We start from the raw sequence: 20248 nt of genomic DNA on the forward strand, positions 1-20248 counted from the left end.
TGTTTTTGCTGTTTTGTTGTTTAAATTAATGTAATTCATGGACATTGGGACACTTTCCCCTTGTCCATACACAATCCAGGCGTACATGTCAAAGTATTGGAATACGAACTCGTTTAAGTATTAAAATCACCTGGCGTGTCATGAACAATCGCACCTATGATTTAATTAACTGCACTTTTTATAGCTTTGACTTTTTCACTCTTAAACGCAACGCGACAAATCAAACAAAGAAAATGGTACTGTTTTGAAGGTATGTGTGAATATTTTCGGATCAAAATGCGCGATTTTTTTTGGTTATCGCGACAGAACAGTTAACACACTGTTGAATGTTGCTATACCGAACCTAAAACCTGAACCTCACATCAGACTATAGAACTACTGTTATCACTTCAATGACGATACCACTCCGGAAAGCGCAAAGGCTTTTTGCTTTGTCTGCACTACATTATGTTCCAGTTAACTTGCTCGTTTGCCTTGGTACGCATGGCTGCCACTGAGGTTTGAGGGAGCAAATGGTCTGTTATTGTAGAAATAGATTAACACAAGCAGTTGCTATCTGCACAGCCAGAAAAGGAAAATGAGGAACGTATTTAGCTTTGTGATGTTTGGGTAAGAATTTAATTTTAAGTTGGTAGTAGTAGTAGTATTGTTTTTAGGTCTTGAACTTAGCAAAGTTTAAGCGCAGTTGGGTAAAAAAGGTATGTTTATGAACTTTAAACTGTATTCAAATGAAGTTAATTTACAAGTGCAAAAACTCAGCCTATGCATTTGGATTAGTGCCGAATTACCTTTTCGCTACTAAAAATAACTTTGGTGACAAAAAATTACGCACGAATAATTCCAAACCGCCATGGCATCAATGTAAGTTTGCAGGATTGATGTTATGTTTACTCGGGATAACACAAACCTAACTATGACTCCATAAAGACTCCAACACTGTGCAATTAGTGATTACTGGGTTTTATTAATATTAGTAAAACATAAGAATACTCACAATAAAAGATGTAATTTCATTGAGGCAGTTCGAGTGAACCCAATGATGCGTAATAAGACAGCATAAAATTCGATGTTACGGTTCAGCAACTGTCTGGCTTTACAGCCCAAGCGGTCAATTATTTAGACTAATTTTAAGGCGTGTTGACCTGGTAAAAATGTTATAAAACAAACGTGGATAAAAAAAGAGTCATAAAATTCCGGTCCTGCGAAACTGACCAAGATTAATTTCTCTCACGTGCAAGAGCGGGATTATCAGTTTAATATCGCACGAGTTTCGTGACTAGGCGAATTAAAGAGTGACGTGCGTTAATGAATGAATGTTGATCAAACAATTAAAATACATTTTTGACTACACGTTCATTGTAGGTGAGAAGAGACCTAAAAAACGACCTTCACAGCAGTATGGTCGGTCGGGGTAACTCCAGGTCACTTGTGTCATACCACGAGTCATACAAGATTAACTAATAATATATCTGTACAAGCAATATATTTGATACAAAACAAACTTTTTAAAAAGCATCAATTTGTCTATGGTGGTACGTCAGGCGTGACTTGGAGTTATTCCGACCGACCGCATCGCTGCGGAAGTGGTTTGAGTCTTCCTTGTTAGTGCGCCGGGAAACACAAAATACTCACCACTGAAAATGCTTTTTTTAAGGTGGTTAAACTACCTCTTTGCCCGTGGATACAAGACTGGTTTAAAGGAAAATGATTTACCAGACCTTGAAAAACGTGGAAAATCTGACAACCTCTGCCGAATGCTTGAAGGGTAACGATTTAATTTTGAATTGTCACAGTTTCCTTTAGTTCGATATCATTTGAGTTTAAAAAGAAAACAATTCAATGATAACAAACAGTAAAATATTTTGAATTGTGGCAGAAACTGGAATGTTGAGATGGCTGAGGCTAAATCTAATGGAAAACGCCCAAGTCTAATAAAAGCAACGTGGAAAACCTTTGGGTACCAATATTTATTCTTAGGCATATTTGCTGTGATACAGGTATATGGTTATTTAGGTATACATACATCTATTGTAATGTCAGATCTTTTTTTATAGGAGGCAATTGTACTTGGCAATCCTTATTTGCTGCTTGGATTTTTGAGGTTTTTCGAAAATCGTGCAACATTGAGCGAGGCATATTTATATGCTTCAGCTTTGACCATCACAACTATCGTGAATGGAATTTTGCGGGAATGGTATTTTTATGAAACCAGTATCATAGGTTGGCATCTAAGGGCAGCTATGTGTGCGCTTATGTACAAAAAGGTACCACTTTCATAACTATTTATTCAAAAGGGCATGGAATGTGACAAATAAATAACTTATTTGTAGACTATTCGGTTAAACCAAACTTCACTTTCCAACACAACTACAGGCCGAATTATCAGTTTGGGGGCTACTGATGTCTTACGGTTTGACTACGCAAGTTTTGTTCAATCTTTTAGTTTGAGTTTACCCACAAATACAACACAAAGCCATAAGTTTTACTTACACTCAGGTCACCTCGTACATTCATCACTTGTGGATCTCTCCTATATATCTCGTGGTTGTTGTGATCTTTCTGTGGCAACTGGTTGGAGTTTCTATTCTTGTAATGTTTGGCCTCATAGCATTCACCATGCTCATGTCCATTGGCTTTGGTCGAATATACGGAAAAAACCGGTAAATTATATTCTTTGCTCAAATTACCTTTTAATTGCCATGAGACTAAATCGCGGAATACGTGACCCGCTTAAAAGTACGTAATTTATATTTAGTGGCAGAAGAGCAATTCTGATTAATTAGTATCTCTGGCAGCAAAAATAGCAGTATGTAATTTATATTTGTCTGACATGTATCCACGATTTTGCAGATTTACTTTTAATAAAATATTAAATCATGCACACATACTTTCTTCGTGCAGAATGAAAACTTCGTTACGGACGGAAAAAAGAGTTCGAATGATGAACGAGATCTTGTCAGCCATGAGAGTTGTAAAGATGTTTACTTGGGAAGAACCATACCGGAAGTTGATCGAAACAATGCGCAGGTAATGAATTTAGACTCAATTGTTTCTCTGAAATACTTTTCTCTCCTTCTAACCACCGCAGAAACGAAATTCGCCAAATACTCAACAGTGCATATCTCCGTGGATTCAACATGGCCATGACGTATATCACAAGTAAACTAGCAATGTTCGGAACATTCGTACTCCACGTTTCCTTGGGAGGAGAACTTACCACTTCTAAGGTGTGGAATGCCAAAAAACTTTGGTCATTTATTGTCACTTTTTTTACTTGAACTTTTTTTTTGCCCCGTTTCAACTCAAAAACGCATATTTCACACCAGGTGTTTGCAGTCATAGCTTGGATCAACGCCCTTCAAAAACCCGTTGGAAAACTATTTTCAGGGGCTGTTGACTATACTTCCGAAAGTATCGTAAGCATGCGTCGCATTGAGGTAACTATTTAATTTCTTCCAAACTTAGAAAGAAAAGCTGCAGACAGGGTGTGTACACGCACTGTTTCGACCAGTAAGGTCTCATCAGTGCAGCTGTTGAATGGCACTGTGCTAGCTTTCACACTAGTCTCCACTTTGTGGTACCTTTCGGTCAACGTCGATCTGCAGGGTACCCTATACTAGGTACCGAACAACAGAGACGACGAACCACTGTGGAGCGCACTATGGCCAAACGGAACTGCTTGGTAACCGATAGTGCAAAAGGCAAAAAACACCAATGTAATATATGTGCAAAAAAAGCCAAGTTGGCGTGGAGACTAGTGTGCCTGCTAGTGTGAAAGCTAGCACAGTGCCACTCAACAGCTGCACTGATGAGACCTTACTGGTCGAAACAGTGCGTGTACACACCCTGTCTGCAGCTTTGCAATATTATGGCCTTTTTTTGCACATATATTACATTGGTGTTTTTTGCCTTTTGCACTATCGGTTACCAAGCAGTTCCGTTTGGCCATAGTGCGCTCCACAGTGGTTCGTCGTCTCTGTTGTTCGGTACCTAGTATAGGGTACCCTGCAGATCGACGTTGACCGAAAGGTACCACAAAGTGGAGACTAGTGTGCCTGCTAGTATGAAAGTTAGCACAGTGCCACTCAAAAGCTGCACGGATGAGACCTTACAGGTCGAAACAAAGCGTGTACACACCCTGTCTGCAGCTTTGCAATATTATGGCTTTTTTTGAACATATATTAGAAAGAAAACATATGCGAATGTTGCTGTAATACGGCTTTTCTGGCAATAATTCCTCAGTTTGTGCGCCTTGACATTGTCCACGTTGTTTGTATGCATTTTTACATGGTGATGAAGGCTACATGATTGTCGAAACATCGATATATAAAAATTATTGGCAGAAGAGCCATGTTGCAGCAGTAAAACATGCCTGACTGCGTCAGTAGTAATTAATTTATGCGATATGTCTCTTATTAGAACTTTCTGCTTCTCGATGAAATTAATTGTCTAAAGAAATCTTTCAAAAATCAGTGTGGTGGTAAATTAATACAAAAATCCGTTGGTGAATCACAACCACAAATTCTGATTAAAAACTTCACAGCATCATGGAATGAAGGCAACTTTTCTTACACTTGCAACGTAAGCAAGATAGTTTAAGCTAAAATTCGATTTGACGGTCTTGTATTTCAGGAAGATGAACAGCAGCGATCAGCGACACTAAAGGATATCAACATACAGATAAACAATAACATGTTGTTAGCTGTAATCGGACCTATAGGCAGCGGAAAGGTTTGATGAATTAAGTCATTTCATTCCACTATTTATTAGGCATACATTTTTAGTCATCGTTATTGAATGCAATACTTAATGAATTGCCTCCAAAGATTGGTCGAGTCTTAGTACAAGGTCAAGTTGCTTATGCGGGTCAGATACCATGGGTATTTTCGGGAACAATCAAAGAAAATATTTTGTTTGGCGAAAAATACGACATTGATCGCCTGAATGAAGTGATCGACGTTTGTGCAATGAGAGAAGTAAGTTTAAATTAATGATCATGTTTTGCAACATGCATAAATGTGCATAAATATATTCAGGATATCAATTCATTTGACAACGGTGTAGACACGTTGGTTGGTGAACGTGGGGTAACATTAAGTGGAGGACAGAAAGCCAGAGTCAACCTTGCACGAGCTGCTTATAGAGAAAACACAGACATAATATTGATGGATGATCCGCTAAGTGCTGTTGATTCAATCGTTGCCAATCAACTTTTTCATCAATGTATTTGTGGGCATATGCAAAATAAAGTATGGCAGTTCTTTCTGGTATTGTAGGTTTTTTTTTATTGTCCCAATTAATCTGCAGCTTCGTGTGTTGGTCACGCATCAGTTGTCAATGCTGAAAACAGTAGACAGGATATTGGTGCTGAAAGAGGTTTGTGTTGAATTGAGTTGCGCAACTTTTTTCCTTAGTCACAACAGTATGGTTTCTAGGGTGGAATATGCAGTTCTGGAAGCTTTGATGAACTTTTAGCTGATGGAACGGATTTTGTCACTCTTCTGAAGCATGACGAGAATGACGAGGCAAAATTGACAAAAGCCCATGGTACGATTTTTGCTTGGCACAATTATCCTGTTTGTGATCACGTTAAATGTGACTAAGATTGCTTCGACTGGCCTAGATCAGTAATTGATCGTATTCAACAATAATTATTTACGATTGTAGAACAATCAATATACAAGGCAACTGTAAGCTTAACTTCTACTTAATACAAAAAATGCGGAATAGGCTAACCCAGGTTTGCAGGCTTGGCAGCCTAAACAGCCTAGGTGTGGTTTCATGGGGTATATTGTGGCCAAGGTACAGTGGTGCGCAAGCGCTCAAGCGCTCAACCTTCATATATACCTAGTAGATCTCTACCACCATATCAGACAACGCAGTAATGTTTCATGAAATGGCATGTTCGGCATGTCTTTGTTTGGTGATCACAGCTATCGTGCAATATACCCCGTGAAACCACTGAGCTCATGTAGCCTGGTTATCCCGGGGTCGTGAGTTCGAATCCAACCGGGAGATTGATTTTTCAAATCTTGCTCCGACTTGTATGGAAAAGTGGCTGATCCAACCAGGCTGCAATGATTGGGCTGCCAAACCTGCAAACCTTATGATTGCGATACGATAGTTGTGATCGCTAAGTTGCGCGGTGGGGCGTACTTCACCATGCAAATTGTCAACTTACCCAATTACTTCTACTCTTAGAGTATTATTACCATCATACACTTCAGGTAAAATGGAAGGAGCGGTCGTATCAGCTACACAAAGCGATTTCGAGGAGAAGCAGGTGACATTTTGTCCATATTTGTTCCAAATCAACAACAGTAACTTAACTGGTATAAAACACCATATCCTAATGCTAACATAAAACGGGCGTGGTAGATGAATAACTACATTAGAAAGAATCAAATTGGTACCACAATCTTTTTTAAAACTAAAGGAAAGAAAGATTGTTAAAGTAGAAGTAGAGACGAAAAAAGAAGGGGACATTGGGTGGAAAGCCTTTTACGAGTACACGGTTAACAACAAAATTTCATTTGTCCTGATCATCCTTTGCACATTTGTCAACCAAACCCTCTATGTTGTATTCGACTGGTGGCTTTCCGTTTGGTGAGAATATTGCTGTGCAGAGTTATACGTTTGTGTTTTAATCAGAACCAAAATGACACAATGTTAGGTCAGCGGCTTCTAAAAACTTTAATACGGACGGAGGCAACTATTCTATCGTGGCAAGTACAGATAACACAACAACGTCTATTACTACGACCACGACTAACACAATAACGTTTGACAACACATACTATATAGACGTTTCTGCTTGTGAGTTGACAGTGATAACTATGTATTTCTAACAGAAGTATTGACATTGATTTTTCGTGACTTTAATGCAGATCTTCTTGTTGTATTTGTCGCTAGCATGATAATACGATGCATGCTGCAAATGCGACATTTAGTGATGTCAGGACTGCGAATGCACAACAAACTGTTAAATTCAATTCTGATGACTCATATCAGATTTTTTGACGTCAACCCAATTGGTAGCTACCATATTTACAACATATGTATTTTTATGGTGATTATGATATATTCACACAGGCAGAGTTTTGAATCGTTTTTCAAAAGACCTCGGACAAGTTGATGAGATTCTTCCCCGAATGTGCATGGAATTTGTTCTTGTATGTTTATCTATACCAGTCGCCTAAGATTTGTAAAGCAAAGTGCAAGTATCTTCAGCTTGAAGGACATATTTCTTGTGACTGTAGTTTCAATCCACACAGATATTTGATTGTGGATCTGTTTCTGTAGGATTTTGGTTTCCTTCTTTCTGCGGTGATCCTCTCATCAGTTATAAACTACTTTATTCTGATACCATCCATTCCGTTGTTGCTTTACTTCCTTTGGCTTCGTCGATATTACGTCACAACATCCCGTGACATCAAACGAATTGAGGGAATAAGTAAGTGGTATAGAATGATCAGCAATATTTAATCTTAAAATTATAGGTCTTGAGAAATATCTTGCGCGCCCGAAACACAGATTACCCAGGCAATTAGATGATTTTATTTTGCAAATAGTTTGTTGATGAAATTGCATAGTATTAAATTTAAATCAAGGGTCATACAGAATTTTTAATTGGAATGTATGTTTTATAGCAACCAAAACGAGAATAGGATACTTTTTTAGGGGGACAGAGCTTTGTTTGAACATTAATATGGGAAACCTTTATTAAAACGTAATTAACTAGCACTATTTTTGTTCAGACCGAAGTCCAGTATTTTCCCACATGAAATCTACACTTGATGGATTGACGACTGTTCGAGCTTTCGAAATGCAGGAGGAATTTGAAGCTGTCTTTCATCGATTGCAAGATTGCCACAGTCGTAAGAACTGTGACAATATGTATGTAAAACTCCAATTTACGATATTTTGCAGGTGCTTGGTGCACGTTTGTGGGAGGCAGTCGGTGGTTTTCAATAAGACTTAATCTCATCGCTGGATCCTATTTGGGAGCGGTTTGTTTTCTTGCAGTGATCACGGTATCGCAAACCAACTTGAGTGCTGGAGAGGTTGGGTTGACGGTCACATATGTGATGTTGATGTTTGTCAAACTGCAGCGGTGTGTGAGGATGACTACCGAAATAGAAACCCTTGTAATCCTTATAAAAGAGCATATCATGAATGTAAACCTCATGAAAAATTATTAAATTTGTTTTTTAGATGACGTCAGTTGAAAGGATAAGGCAATACTACAAGCTTCCGCAGGAGTCACCTTTAAACAATCCAAACTCTATAACAAGTATAATGTCAAACTGGCCAACGCAAGGTGGAATAGAATTTAAGGATGTCAGCTTTGCACATTACTATGGAGGCCCTGATGTGTTACATAACATTTCGTTGAAGATTTGCCCACACGAAAAGGTTATTAAAAAACCAAACTGCACATATTTTATGCAGAATATAACAAAATTTTAAACAAAATTTCTCCACGTAGGGACCTTGATAATCCCTGATATGCAATAGTTGCGTACCCTGGTATACCATAGTTGCTGTGCATGTAGGTTTTTATTGTGATTGTTACCGTATCCTATATTGTTACATTTGCACGAGGTGTGTTTAAACATTTTCTTTAATTTTTGAGTAAGCAATTACCTTTAAATTTGTTGATAGATTGGTATTGTTGGAAGAACTGGGGCTGGTAAGAGTTCAATCGTTGCGTGTTTGTTTCGATTCAATGAACTCACGTCTGGACAGTTGCTTATTGATGACGTGGATATCTCTGAAATGGGCCTAAAAGCTCTGCGGTCGTCAATTTCGGCAATTCCTCAAGTATAAATCGTTGTTTGATTTGCCTAAGTATAACAAAAGTGATTTTTTTATGTCGATGTATGCCAAGTTACATGTATACAACATTAAATATGTTTGTATGTATTCAGGACCCAATCTTGTTTGCTGGAAGCTTGCGTTACAATTTGGATCCGTTTTCAACTTACTCCGACCAAGATATTTGGAATATTCTCGACAAGGTAAAAACATTTTTAACAAGACCGTTCCTAAATACATTACAAACGATAATTTACAAACAATATTGATGTCATACTTAAACAGCACTAATAGCAAATACATATACTTACTTCAAAAAACAGCCTACGATTTTTTGTTGTTGAATTTTGTCATTTCCAGGTTCAAATGAAAAATGAGATCGAATCTTATCCTAAGAAATTGGAAATGGAATTGTCTGAGTCTGGTTCCAACTTCAGCGTCGGTCAACGCCAACTACTTTGTCTAGCTAGAGCAATCTTAAAGAAAAACAAAATTTTAGTTGTTGACGAAGCGACAGCGAACGTTGATATCAGGTTTGTGATAACATTTTTTTCTGTTGTTTTCGTCTAATCCTCTTGTATATTAGAACAGACCAGGCTATTCAAAAGACTATCAGAAAAACGTTTCAAAATTGCACTGTAATTACGGTCGCTCATCGAATTGACACCATCATCGACTGCGATCGAGTTTTGGTAACTTATATTTGCGTGTTATACTAATTTAAAAGTTTACTAATTATGTTGTGTTGAAGGTATTGCATGATGGCAAAGTAATGGAGTTTGATGAACCGCACAAACTTTTGCAAAGCGATGGAATTTTTGCTGGAATGGTGGAAGCAATTGGAGTTTTTGAAAGTCAAAGTATGCGAAAAGCTGCAGAACAGGTTTGACAGTAAATTTTACTTTATTTTCTTTAAATTATAATTTCCTTTTTCTGCTTTCAGGCATTTGTTGCACGAAGAAGAATTTGAACAAAGAAAAGAAACGTATCAAACAAAACAACTTATGGAATGTAATAAGAATCCTCAAACGCTTTGTTTTAAGTATGCTGTAATTAATTTTCAGTGGCAGTGATTTTCTTTTCTGCATGGCAACCCACATGTTTATTTACTCTTCTGATTATCACGACATTTTATTACATGATTTTTTTACATGTGGTAGGTATTCTATTGTTTTGTACAAGACAAGCTGGGATACTGTATAGGGACTGTCGGTGAACATCTCATTTTGGTTTGAAAACCTGCATATTGTTGATTTAGCCATGTTTGATGCACCACGTTTAAAGTTATAACGTTCTGAATTAGGTGGTAAAGACCTTAATTTTGTTTCAGATTCCTTTTGTGCGAGGTTATAGAAATCTGTTTCACAGTTGCTTGTGTGTATAATATGTTTTTGCTCAGTTTTGCAGTAGCTTTTCGCTGCATGACTTATTTAAACTTGTTGTGGAACAGTGTGCCAATATTGTAATTAACTAAAATAAAAGTTGTTTAACATCATTGGGATTACAGGCTTCACAGGCCATGCATTACATCTGGATTAGCGACATTTACCCGACTAGTTTGAGCGATATCTCAAAAATCAAGCTCCCTATGAGGTTTAAACTCACGGCCCTGGACTTACCAGGCCTAACGCTCAAACGACATATGTATATTTTGGTCAAGACACACTGGTTCGCAAGAGCGTAACTTTGCCAGGCAACCTTTACACATACATACGTAAGGGATCTCTACCACTGTAGTCAGACAACGCAGCAATATTTTTTAAGCAATCAGTATGATTGACAGGATCGCTCCACTGCGCAGGTTCTTACTTTGCTCTGTTATAAAGGTGTGTGTAGGTGAACATTTTCGGATCAAAATACGCGATTTTTTGGTTATCGGGACCGAATAATTAACACGCTGTTATATGTTGTTACACCGAACCTAAATAATGAACAAAAAACTCAAATGAGACTAGAGTTACTGTTATCACTGCAATGACGATACCAGCACGCCGGAAAGCGTAAAGTTTTTTTTTGCTATTTCTGCACTACATTACGTTCCAGTTAACTTGCTCGTTTGCCTTGGTACGCATGGCTGCCACTGAGGTTTGAGGGAGCAAATGGTCTGTTATTGTAGAAATAGGCTAACACAAGCAGTTGCTATCTGCACAGCCAGAAAAGGAAAATGAGGAACGTATTTAGCTTTGTGATGTTTGGGTAAGAATTTAATTTTTCGTTGGTAGTAGTAGTATTATTTTTATGTCTTGAACTGAACAATGTTTAAGCACAGTTAAATAAAATAAGGTATGTTCATGTTCATGAACATTAAGTTGTATTCAAATAAGGTTAACTTCCAAGTGCAAATCACAACCTATGCAATTGGATTACTGCCGAATTTACTTCCCGTTACTTTGCTCACAAAAATACGCGATAGAGTTGTGTACGAACCACTCATGCGAAAATGTAATTGCGTCAATGTACGTTCATTAGTGGTTGGAAGAGACTCAACCGACGTCCATAGCAGTACGGTCGGTCGGGTTAACTCCAGTTCACTTGTGCCCTACCACGACTCATACAAGAGGAACTGAGATAACCAACAATATATCTATATGACTGCGGAAGTAGCTTGAGTCTCTTCGTTGTTAGTGCGCCGGAAATACAAAATACTCCGCACTAAAAATATATTTCTCAAAGGTCGTTGAACTACCTTTTTGCCCGTGGATACAAGGCTGGCTTAAAGGAAAATGATTTGCCAGACCTTGAAAAACGTGGAAAATCTGAGAACCTTTGCCGGATGCTGGAAGGGTAACGATTTAATTTTGGATTGTCACAGTTTCCTTTATTTCTACGACGGTTTAGGTTAAAAATAACAGTTCAAAAAAAAACAAATAGTAAAATGTTCTGAATTGTGGTAGGAACTGGAATGTTGAGATGGCTGAGGCGAAATCTAATGGAAAACGCCCAAGTCTAATAAAAGCAACGTGTAAAACCTTTGGGAACCAATATTTGTTCTTAGGCATATTTGCTGTGATACAGGTATATGGTTATTTAGGTATACATACATCTCTTGTAACGTCAGATCTTTTTCATAGGAGGCAATTGTACTTGGTAATCCTTATTTGCTGCTGGGATTTTTGAGGTTTTTCGAAAATCGTGCAACATTGAGCGAGGCATACTTATATGCCTCCGCTTTGACCTTCACAACTATCATGTTTGGAATTTTGCGGGAATGGTATTTTTATGAAACCAGTGTCATAGGTTGGCATCTGAGGGCAGCTATGTGTGCGCTCATGTACAAAAAGGTACCATTTTCATAACTTTTATTTATTGAAAATGACATGGCATGTGACAAATAAATGTCTTATTTGTAGACTATTCGGTTAAACCAAACTTCACTTTCCAACACAACTACAGGCCGAATAATTAGTTTGGGGGCTACTGATGTCTTACGGTTTGACTACGTAAGTTTTGTTTAACCTTTGAGATTGAGTTTACCTAAAAATACAACACAAAGTCTATATGTCTTACATATATGTAGGTCACCTCGTACATTCATCACTTGTGGATCTCTCCTATATATCTCGTGGTTGTTGTGGTGTTTTTGTGGCAACTGGTTGGAGTTTCTATTCTTCTAATGTTGGGCCTCATAGCATTCACCATGCTCATGTCCATTGGCTTTGGTCGAATATACGGAAAAAACCGGTAAATTATATTCTTTGCTCAAATTACCTTTTAATTGCCATGAGACTAAATCGCGGAATACGTGACCCGCTTAAAAGTACGTAATTTATATTTAGTGGCAGAAGAGCAATTCTGATTGATTAGTATGTCTGCCAGCAAAAATAGCAGTATGTAATTTATATTTGTTTGAGATGTATCCACGATTTTGCAGATTTACTTTTAATAAAATATTAAATCATGCACACATACTTTCTTCGTGCAGAATGAAAACTTCGTTACGGACGGAAAAAAGAGTTCGAATGATGAACGAGATCTTGTCAGCCATGAGAGTTGTTAAGATGTTTACTTGGGAAGAACCATACCAGAAGTTGATCGACACAATGCGCAGGTAATGAATTTAGACTCAATTGTTTCTCTGAAATACTTTTCTCTTCTTCTAACCACCGCAGAAACGAAATTCGCCAAATACTCAACAGTGCATATCTCCGTGGATTGAGCATGGCCATGATGTATGTCACAAGCAAACTAGCAATGTTTGGAACATTCGTACTCTACGTTTCCTTGGGAGGAGAGCTTACAACTTCTAAGGTGCCATTATGCTTATATGCACTGTTGTGTGGAATAGGATGACCTAAGGTCATTTATTTTTACAAATTACTTGAACGGTTTTATTTGCCCTGTTTGAACTTAAAAAAGCATATTTCACACCAGGTATTTGCAGCCATGGCTTGGATCAACGCCCTTCATAAGCCAGTTGGGAAAATATTTTCAGGGGCTGTTGACTATACCTCCGAAAGTATCGTAAGCATGCGTCGCATCGAGGTAACTTTTTAATATCATGTAAACTTAGAAAGAAAACATATGTGATTATTGTTGCAATACGGCTTTTCTGGCAATAATTTTATGCGCCTTACCATTGTCCACGTTGTATTATTCGCATTTTTGCATCCTGATGGAGGCTGCTGCATATAGTGGTGGAAACGTCGATATAATATAAAGTTATTACCAGAAGAAAAATATGGCTGGCTGCATTAGCAGCAATTTATTTATGCGATATGTCTCGTATTAGAACTTTCTGCTTCTCGATGAAATTAATTGCCAAAAGAAATCTTCCAAAAATCAGTGTGATGGTAATTTGATACAAAAATCCGTTGGTGAATCACAACCACAAATTCTGATTGAAAACTTCACAGCATCATGGAATGAAGGCAACATTTCTTACACTTGCAACGTAAGAAAGATATTTTGCGCTAAGTTTCGATTTGACAGTCTTGAATTTCAGGAAGATGAACAGCAGCGATCAGCGACACTGAAGGATATCAACATACAGATAAATAAGAACATGTTGTTGGCTGTAATCGGACCTGTGGGCAGCGGAAAGGTTTGACGAATTAAATAATTCATTCTATTTATTAAGGCCACCATTTTAGTCAACGTTATTGAGTGCAATATTGCATGAATTGCCTCCAAAGATGGGCCGAGTCTTAGTACAAGGTCAAGTTGCTTATGCGGGTCAGATACCATGGGTATTTTCGGGAACGATCAAAGAAAATATTTTTTTGGCGAAAAATATGACTGTGAACGCCTGAATGAAGTAATCGACGTCTGTGCAATGAGAGAAGTAAGTTTAAATTATTTATTTATGTTTTGCAACATACATAAATGTGTATATATATTCAGGATATCAATTCATTTGACAACGGTGTAGATACGTTGGTTGGTGAACGTGGGGTAACATTAAGTGGTGGACAGAAAGCCAGAGTAAACCTTGCACGAGCTGCTTATAGAGAAAACACAGACATAATATTGATGGATGATCCACTTAGTGCTGTCGATTCAAATGTAGCAAATCAACTTTTTCATCAATGTATTTGTGGGCATATGAAAAACAAGGTATGAAACCTCTTTCTGGTGTTGCAGGTCCTCTTTTTTAATATCTCACTTTATCTGCAGCTTCGTGTGCTGGTCACGCATCAGTTGTCAATGCTGAAGACAGCAGACAGGATATTGGTGCTGAAGGCGGTTTGTGTTTCACTGAGTTGCGCAACTTTTTACCGCAGTGACAACAGTAGTGTTTCTAGGGTAAAATATGCAGTTCTGGAAGCTTTGATGACTTTTTAGCTGGTAGAGCGGATTTTGTCACTCTTCTGAAGCATGACGAGAATGATGAAGCAAATTTGACAAAAGCCCATGGTGCGATTTTGGCCTAGCACATTTATCCTGTTTGTGATGAAAATTAATGTTTAATTCAAAATTAAAAAAAATTAATTCAGCAATTGATACTTTTTCGCAAAGAAACTCCTAAAGTGAATCTTATTCAGAAATAGCACAGCGCAGTAAATTATCTATGATTGTAGAACAAAAATATACAAGGCGACTGTAAGCTTAATGTATACTTAATACAAATAATTTCGGAATAGTCTCACCCAGATCAGAAATAAGTTTTTATCAGGTTTATAAACGCTACATTCTTGTTTGTTGAACTTATGATACGCTATCAAAGCATGCTCTTCCGAGTATCAGCTATTTTGTCACGTCGGTGAAAAATTATATTTTTACACTTTAGGAAAAATGGAAAGAGCCGTTGTATCAGCTACAGAAAGCGATTTCGAGGAAAAGCAGGTTACATTTTTGTCAATATTTGTTCCTGATTAACAACAGTTTCAACAGAATTGCCCATTTAAATTAACAAATGTAACGTAACTGGTATAAAGCACCGTATCATAATGCTTACATAAAAACTGCGTGGTAAATGAATATATATTAGATTTTAAATCAAATTGGTACTGCAATCTTTCTTAAAACTGAAGGAAAAGAAGATCGTGAAAGTTAAAGAAGAGACCAAAAAAGAAGGGGACATTGGGTGGAAAGCCTTTTACGAGTACATAGTGAACAACAAAATTTCATTTGTCCTTATCATCCTTTGCACATTTATCAACCAATCCCTCGATGCTGTATTCGACTGGTGGCTTTCCGTTTGGTGAGAATATTGCTGTGTAGAGTAATAGGTTCGTGTTTTAATTATAACCAAAATGATGCAATGTTAGGTCAGCGTCTTCTGATAACTTTAATACGGATGGAGGCAACTATTCTATCGCGGGAGGTACAGATAACACAACCTCTACAACGTCTATTACTACGACCAGGACTAACACAATGACGTTCGACAACACATACTATATAGAAGTTTCTGCTTGTGAGCTTGTTGACAAGAATAATTTAATTATTAGTTAGATTTTTGTTCACTGTAATGCAGATCTTCTTGTTGTATTTGTCGCTAGCATGATAATACGATGCATGCTGCAAATGCGACATCTAGTGATGTCAGGGCTGCGAATGCACAACAAAATGTTAAATTCAATTCTGATGACTCATATCAGGTTTTTTGACGTCAACCCTATTGGTAACTACTATATTTACACCATTTGTATTTTTTTGGTGATTATGATATATTCACACAGGTAGAGTTTTGAATCGTTTTTCAAAAGACCTCGGACAAGTTGATGAGATTCTTCCCAGAATGTGCATGGAATTTGTTCTTGTATGTTTATCTAAGCCAGTCGCCTAACATTGTACAGCAATGGTATCTTTTGCATAATTGGCATATTTATTGTGACTGCAGTTTTAATCCACACAGATATTTGATTGTGGGTCTGTTTCTACAGGATTTTGGTTTCCTTTTCTCTGCAGTGATCCTCTCATCGGTTATAAACTATTTTATCCTAATACCATCCATTCCTTTGTTGCTTTATTTCCTTTGGCTTCGTCGATACTACGTCACAACATCCCGTGACATCAAACGAATTGAGGGAATAAGTAAGTGGTATGAATTGATCTGAATTATCACAAACTAAAGATCTAATACAATAACGTCAAATCGTCGATTATAATCGGGATATACCCAGCCAATTAGATAATTTCGATCATTTCATAAACAGTTGGTTAATAGTTTGTTAATACAACCGTGTATTGTTTATTTAAATACGTCTGTTTTGGCGAAAAATAATAATAAAGGTTTGTCCAGAGGTTTGATTTGGGAGATATGTGAAACCAATACGAAAATTTGATACTTTTTTGGGCAAAAGGGCGATACATAAATTTAAATAGAACTGATAAATTTACGTAGTTTATTCTCCGAAGATTCGTTTGCCATAAATCAAGACTACATCAGTGTTTTATATCTCAATTTAAACGTAATACGCACATTCAAAGCCACAAAAACACCGCTTATGAAAGTTACGATAAGTTGCTGCATTCTGGCGGAAAATAAGTACATTGTTCGTACTTTACATGCTTTATCTTAAAAGAAACAGTAGCAGAGTAACACGAGAACGAACCTTAAATTAACATTACAAACATTAATATGAAAAAAACTAATTTTGTTCAGATCGAAGTCCAGTATTTTCTCACATGAAATCTTCGCTAGACGGATTGACGACTGTTCGTGCTTTCGGAATGCAAAAAGAGTTCGAAGCTGTTTTTCATCGATTGCAAGATTGCCATAGTCGTAAGAACTGCAACAAAATTTTTCAAATCTTCAAGTTGCGATATTTTGCAGGTGCTTGGTCGCCGGTTGTTGGATGCAGTGTATGGTTTGCTATAAGACTCAATCTGATCGCTGGATTCTATTTGGGAGCTGTATGTTTTCTTGCGTTGATCACGGTATCGCAAACCAACTTGAGTGCTGGAGAGGTTGGGTTGACCGTCACATATGTGATGTTGATGTTTATCAAACTGCAGTGGTGTGTGAGGGTGAGCACCGAAATAGAAACCCATGTAAAGCTGATAAAAGAGCATTTGCTTTTACCTGGAAAATTAATGAATACATTTTCAGATGACGTCAGTTGAAAGAATAAGGCAATACTACAAGCTTCCACAGGAGTCACCTTTATACAACCGAAACCCCACAACAAGTATTCTGTCAAACTGGCCAACGCAAGGTGGAATAGAATTTAAGAATGTCAGCTTTGCACATTACAATGGAGGCCCTGATGTGTTACATAACATTTCGTTGAAGATTTGTCCACACGAAAAGGTTATTAAAAACCAAACCTCATGCACCCTATATAGATTATACCAATGGTTTGAAATAAAATTCCTCCTTGTGAGAAATTCCTCCCGGTTAAAAACCCCTGGTATATACAATAGTTGCTTTTCATGTAGGTTTTTGGTGGTTGTTACACTTTCCCCGAGGTGTGCTTCAACAATTACCTTATTTTTTGAATATGCAATTACTTTAAAGTATGTTTATAGGTTGGTATTGTTGGAAGAACTGGGGCTGGTAAGAGTTCAATCATTGCCTGTTTGTTTCGATTCAATGAACTCACGTTTGGACAGTTGCGTATTGATGACGTGGATATCTCTGAAATGGGCCTAAAAGCTCTGCGGTCGTCAATTTCGGCAATTCCTCAAGTATAAATCGTATATTTTATCTTGATGCATGTTAAGAGTTTACAACAATAAAGGTTTTTTCTATGCATTCAGGACCCAATCTTGTTTGCAGGAAGTTTGCGTTACAATTTGGATCCGTTTTCAGCTTACTCGGACCAAGATATTTGGAATACCCTGGACAAGGTAAAAACACATTTTCAACAAGACTGTTCCAAAATAATAAAAAACGATAATTTAGAAAAACATTGAAATCATGCCTAAATAATGCCAAAGAACAAAAACATATACTTACTTTAATGTCATCCTGCGATAATTTGTTGTTGTATTGCGTCATTACTAGGTCCAAATGAAAAATGAGATCGAATCTCATCCTAAGAAATTGGAATTGGAATTGTCTGAGTCTGGTTCCAACTTCAGTGTCGGTCAACGTCAACTGCTTTGTCTAGCTAGAGCAATCTTGAAGAAGAATAAAATTTTAGTTGTTGACGAAGCGACGGCGAACGTTGATGTCAGGTTTGTGGAAACTTTTTGTTTTTGTGTTTTTTCGTCTAATCCTCTTGTATATTAGAACAGACCAGGCCATTCAAAAGACTATCAGAAAAACGTTTCAAAACTGCACTGTAATTACGGTCGCTCATCGAATTGACACCATCATCGACTGCGATCGAGTTTTGGTAACTCATATTTGCGTGTTGTACTGATTTAAAAGTTTATTAATTATGTTGTGTTGAAGGTATTGCATGATGGCAAAGTTATGGAATTTGATGAACCGCACAAACTTTTGCAAAGCGACGGAATTTTTACTGGAATGGTGAAAGCTCTTGGCGATTCTCCATGTCGAAGTTTGCAAAATGCTGCAGAACAGGTTCGAAAGTAATTTTGTGGCTTTGCAAGTTTTTCTCCTGTAATATTTATCTATTTTCTGCTTTCAGGCATTTATTGCACGAAGAAAGTAGCGAAGAACAAAATGCAGAGCCGTTTGAATCAATAAAACTTCGGTTTCTTCCTTTATAGTGTACATATTCTGTAACTTGTCCATAACATTGATCGTTGATCTTTCGTTGTTGCGCGTTAATCGCAATTCTTTGTGGTTTTCGAAAAATTTTGAGATTGATTCATATCATTTTGTTTATTGCTATCACCTTGCGCAATTGATCCAAAACTATCCAATGTGGAAAGGAGGGAAACGAAAAAAGCGAGGACCGAAGCCTTTTTAATGCTGATCATATGATGTGACAGCAAACACGTGTTTCGCTTTCACACTCGTGTTTCGCTTGCACACTCTTGCAAAATTGGTTACTATTATTGTGGAGCATGTAGGAATTATTTTATGTGTTTTCCCACAAAATTTGTCGCCGTTGTGTTTTTGTTAATCTGGCAGAGCGTTTATTGGCTATAATGTCGTCTTTATGTGGCACCGAATTAAAGCTGTTATAACAGAGGTTAATAGCACACCTGTGACCTGTTTAAACTTCTTCTATTTACTCTGTTTTGATTTTAAGATTTGAAATTTATTTTTTAACCATTAAAATAATTTGTAAATACACATTAGCATTTGCTGTTTTAAACAACCTTCCAACCACACATGTTATGTTTCTAAAAAGCAGTTCTTTATTGTTGTATGAGGTTACAAAGTGTCGTTAAATACAAACTTTTTGTATGTTGATTAGTCCAAATCAGTAACATACAATTCCATATCTGATAATGTTTGCCACAAGAATATTGTGTACGATAAAATGTACCGATAGGAGGATTAGGTTGAAGGTAAATTTCAGACAAATTATCGGCATGACATTAACAAATATAAGCCGCCCTTGACTGAAAGCCGCACAAACGGTATAGTAGAAACTTTGTAAGTAGCGGCTTGCAATTGAGTAACTACAGATGTTTTTTAGGTAAATATATGTATTTATGCATGTAAATACATATATAGGCTAACCGCTGTGGAAAACGTCTTGTATTTTAAGCAATGTGGAGCCAATAATATTGTATTTTCTCTTTTAGATAGGTTTATCCCATTCCGCCTTTCCGTTAATGTTGATTCTTTAACACCAACTTGAACTTGTATCACACATTTTATCGGAAACATGTATTGTTTTTTGACGTGCAGAATAAATGTTATTTCTTTTAGTTCACGATTGCTCTCATCTGAAAAGTGTGATGTTATGTTTATTGAATAAAAAAAATGCTTTTTATAAGTATGGGTGGAAGAACTTCATTATACATATCACGGATGCAAAACATTTTGCGGTCGCCCAACTACATTTTTAACCATCATTTGTATATTTTTCGGGAAACTGGTAATATCTTTTGGTTGTATATATGTAGATATTGTGGAAGATCAGCCCTTCCTGTACATATGTTGGTCGCAATTCGGGAA

General features: G+C 37.1%; 1 protein-coding gene and 1 pseudogene across 5 annotated transcripts; both read left to right on the plus strand.

The window, feature by feature from the left end:
- Window positions 1-473: 473 nt before the first annotated feature.
- On the plus strand, window positions 474-10270 carry LOC145898885 (ATP-binding cassette sub-family C member 4-like). Of its 4 annotated transcripts, XM_082987531.1 has the most exons (30): window positions 474-609; window positions 1655-1765; window positions 1877-1997; window positions 2055-2264; window positions 2331-2420; window positions 2497-2660; window positions 2902-3027; window positions 3089-3227; window positions 3327-3437; window positions 4420-4581; window positions 4633-4731; window positions 4785-4976; window positions 5037-5249; window positions 5308-5376; window positions 5436-5547; window positions 6228-6283; window positions 6437-6606; window positions 6674-6816; window positions 6888-7034; window positions 7093-7172; window positions 7303-7453; window positions 7758-7877; window positions 7930-8147; window positions 8215-8415; window positions 8665-8823; window positions 8931-9020; window positions 9178-9350; window positions 9404-9509; window positions 9569-9700; window positions 9761-10270. In XM_082987531.1, the coding sequence occupies exons 1-30, from the start codon at window positions 578-580 to the stop codon at window positions 9785-9787; spliced, it is 3924 nt and encodes a 1307-aa protein (XP_082843657.1). In that variant the 5' UTR covers window positions 474-577; the 3' UTR covers window positions 9788-10270. The 4 variants fall into 4 exon arrangements, with proteins under 4 accessions (XP_082843657.1, XP_082843659.1, XP_082843656.1 ...); XM_082987530.1 differs by lacking the exons at window positions 474-609; window positions 1655-1765 and having other exon boundaries at window positions 1878-1997; window positions 9761-9828; window positions 9978-10270; XM_082987533.1 differs by lacking the exons at window positions 474-609; window positions 1655-1765; window positions 6674-6816 and having other exon boundaries at window positions 6913-7034.
- A 628-nt stretch (window positions 10271-10898) lies between these two features.
- LOC145898887 (ATP-binding cassette sub-family C member 4-like) lies at window positions 10899-19534 on the plus strand (annotated as a pseudogene). The gene is made up of 30 exons (XR_014402448.1): window positions 10899-11013; window positions 11491-11601; window positions 11712-11832; window positions 11889-12098; window positions 12168-12257; window positions 12335-12498; window positions 12740-12865; window positions 12927-13065; window positions 13189-13299; window positions 13547-13708; window positions 13760-13858; window positions 13908-14098; window positions 14158-14370; window positions 14431-14499; window positions 14559-14670; window positions 15044-15099; window positions 15288-15457; window positions 15525-15673; window positions 15734-15880; window positions 15939-16018; window positions 16143-16293; window positions 16865-16984; window positions 17036-17229; window positions 17312-17512; window positions 17731-17889; window positions 17962-18051; window positions 18209-18381; window positions 18437-18542; window positions 18602-18733; window positions 18801-19534. The product of XR_014402448.1 is annotated as an ATP-binding cassette sub-family C member 4-like (transcript).
- The last annotated feature ends 714 nt before the right edge of the window (window positions 19535-20248 follow it).

This window comes from Ascidia mentula, chromosome 4 (genome assembly GCF_947561715.1).
Source record: "Ascidia mentula chromosome 4, kaAscMent1.1, whole genome shotgun sequence".
Lineage (NCBI taxonomy): Eukaryota > Metazoa > Chordata > Ascidiacea > Phlebobranchia > Ascidiidae > Ascidia > Ascidia mentula.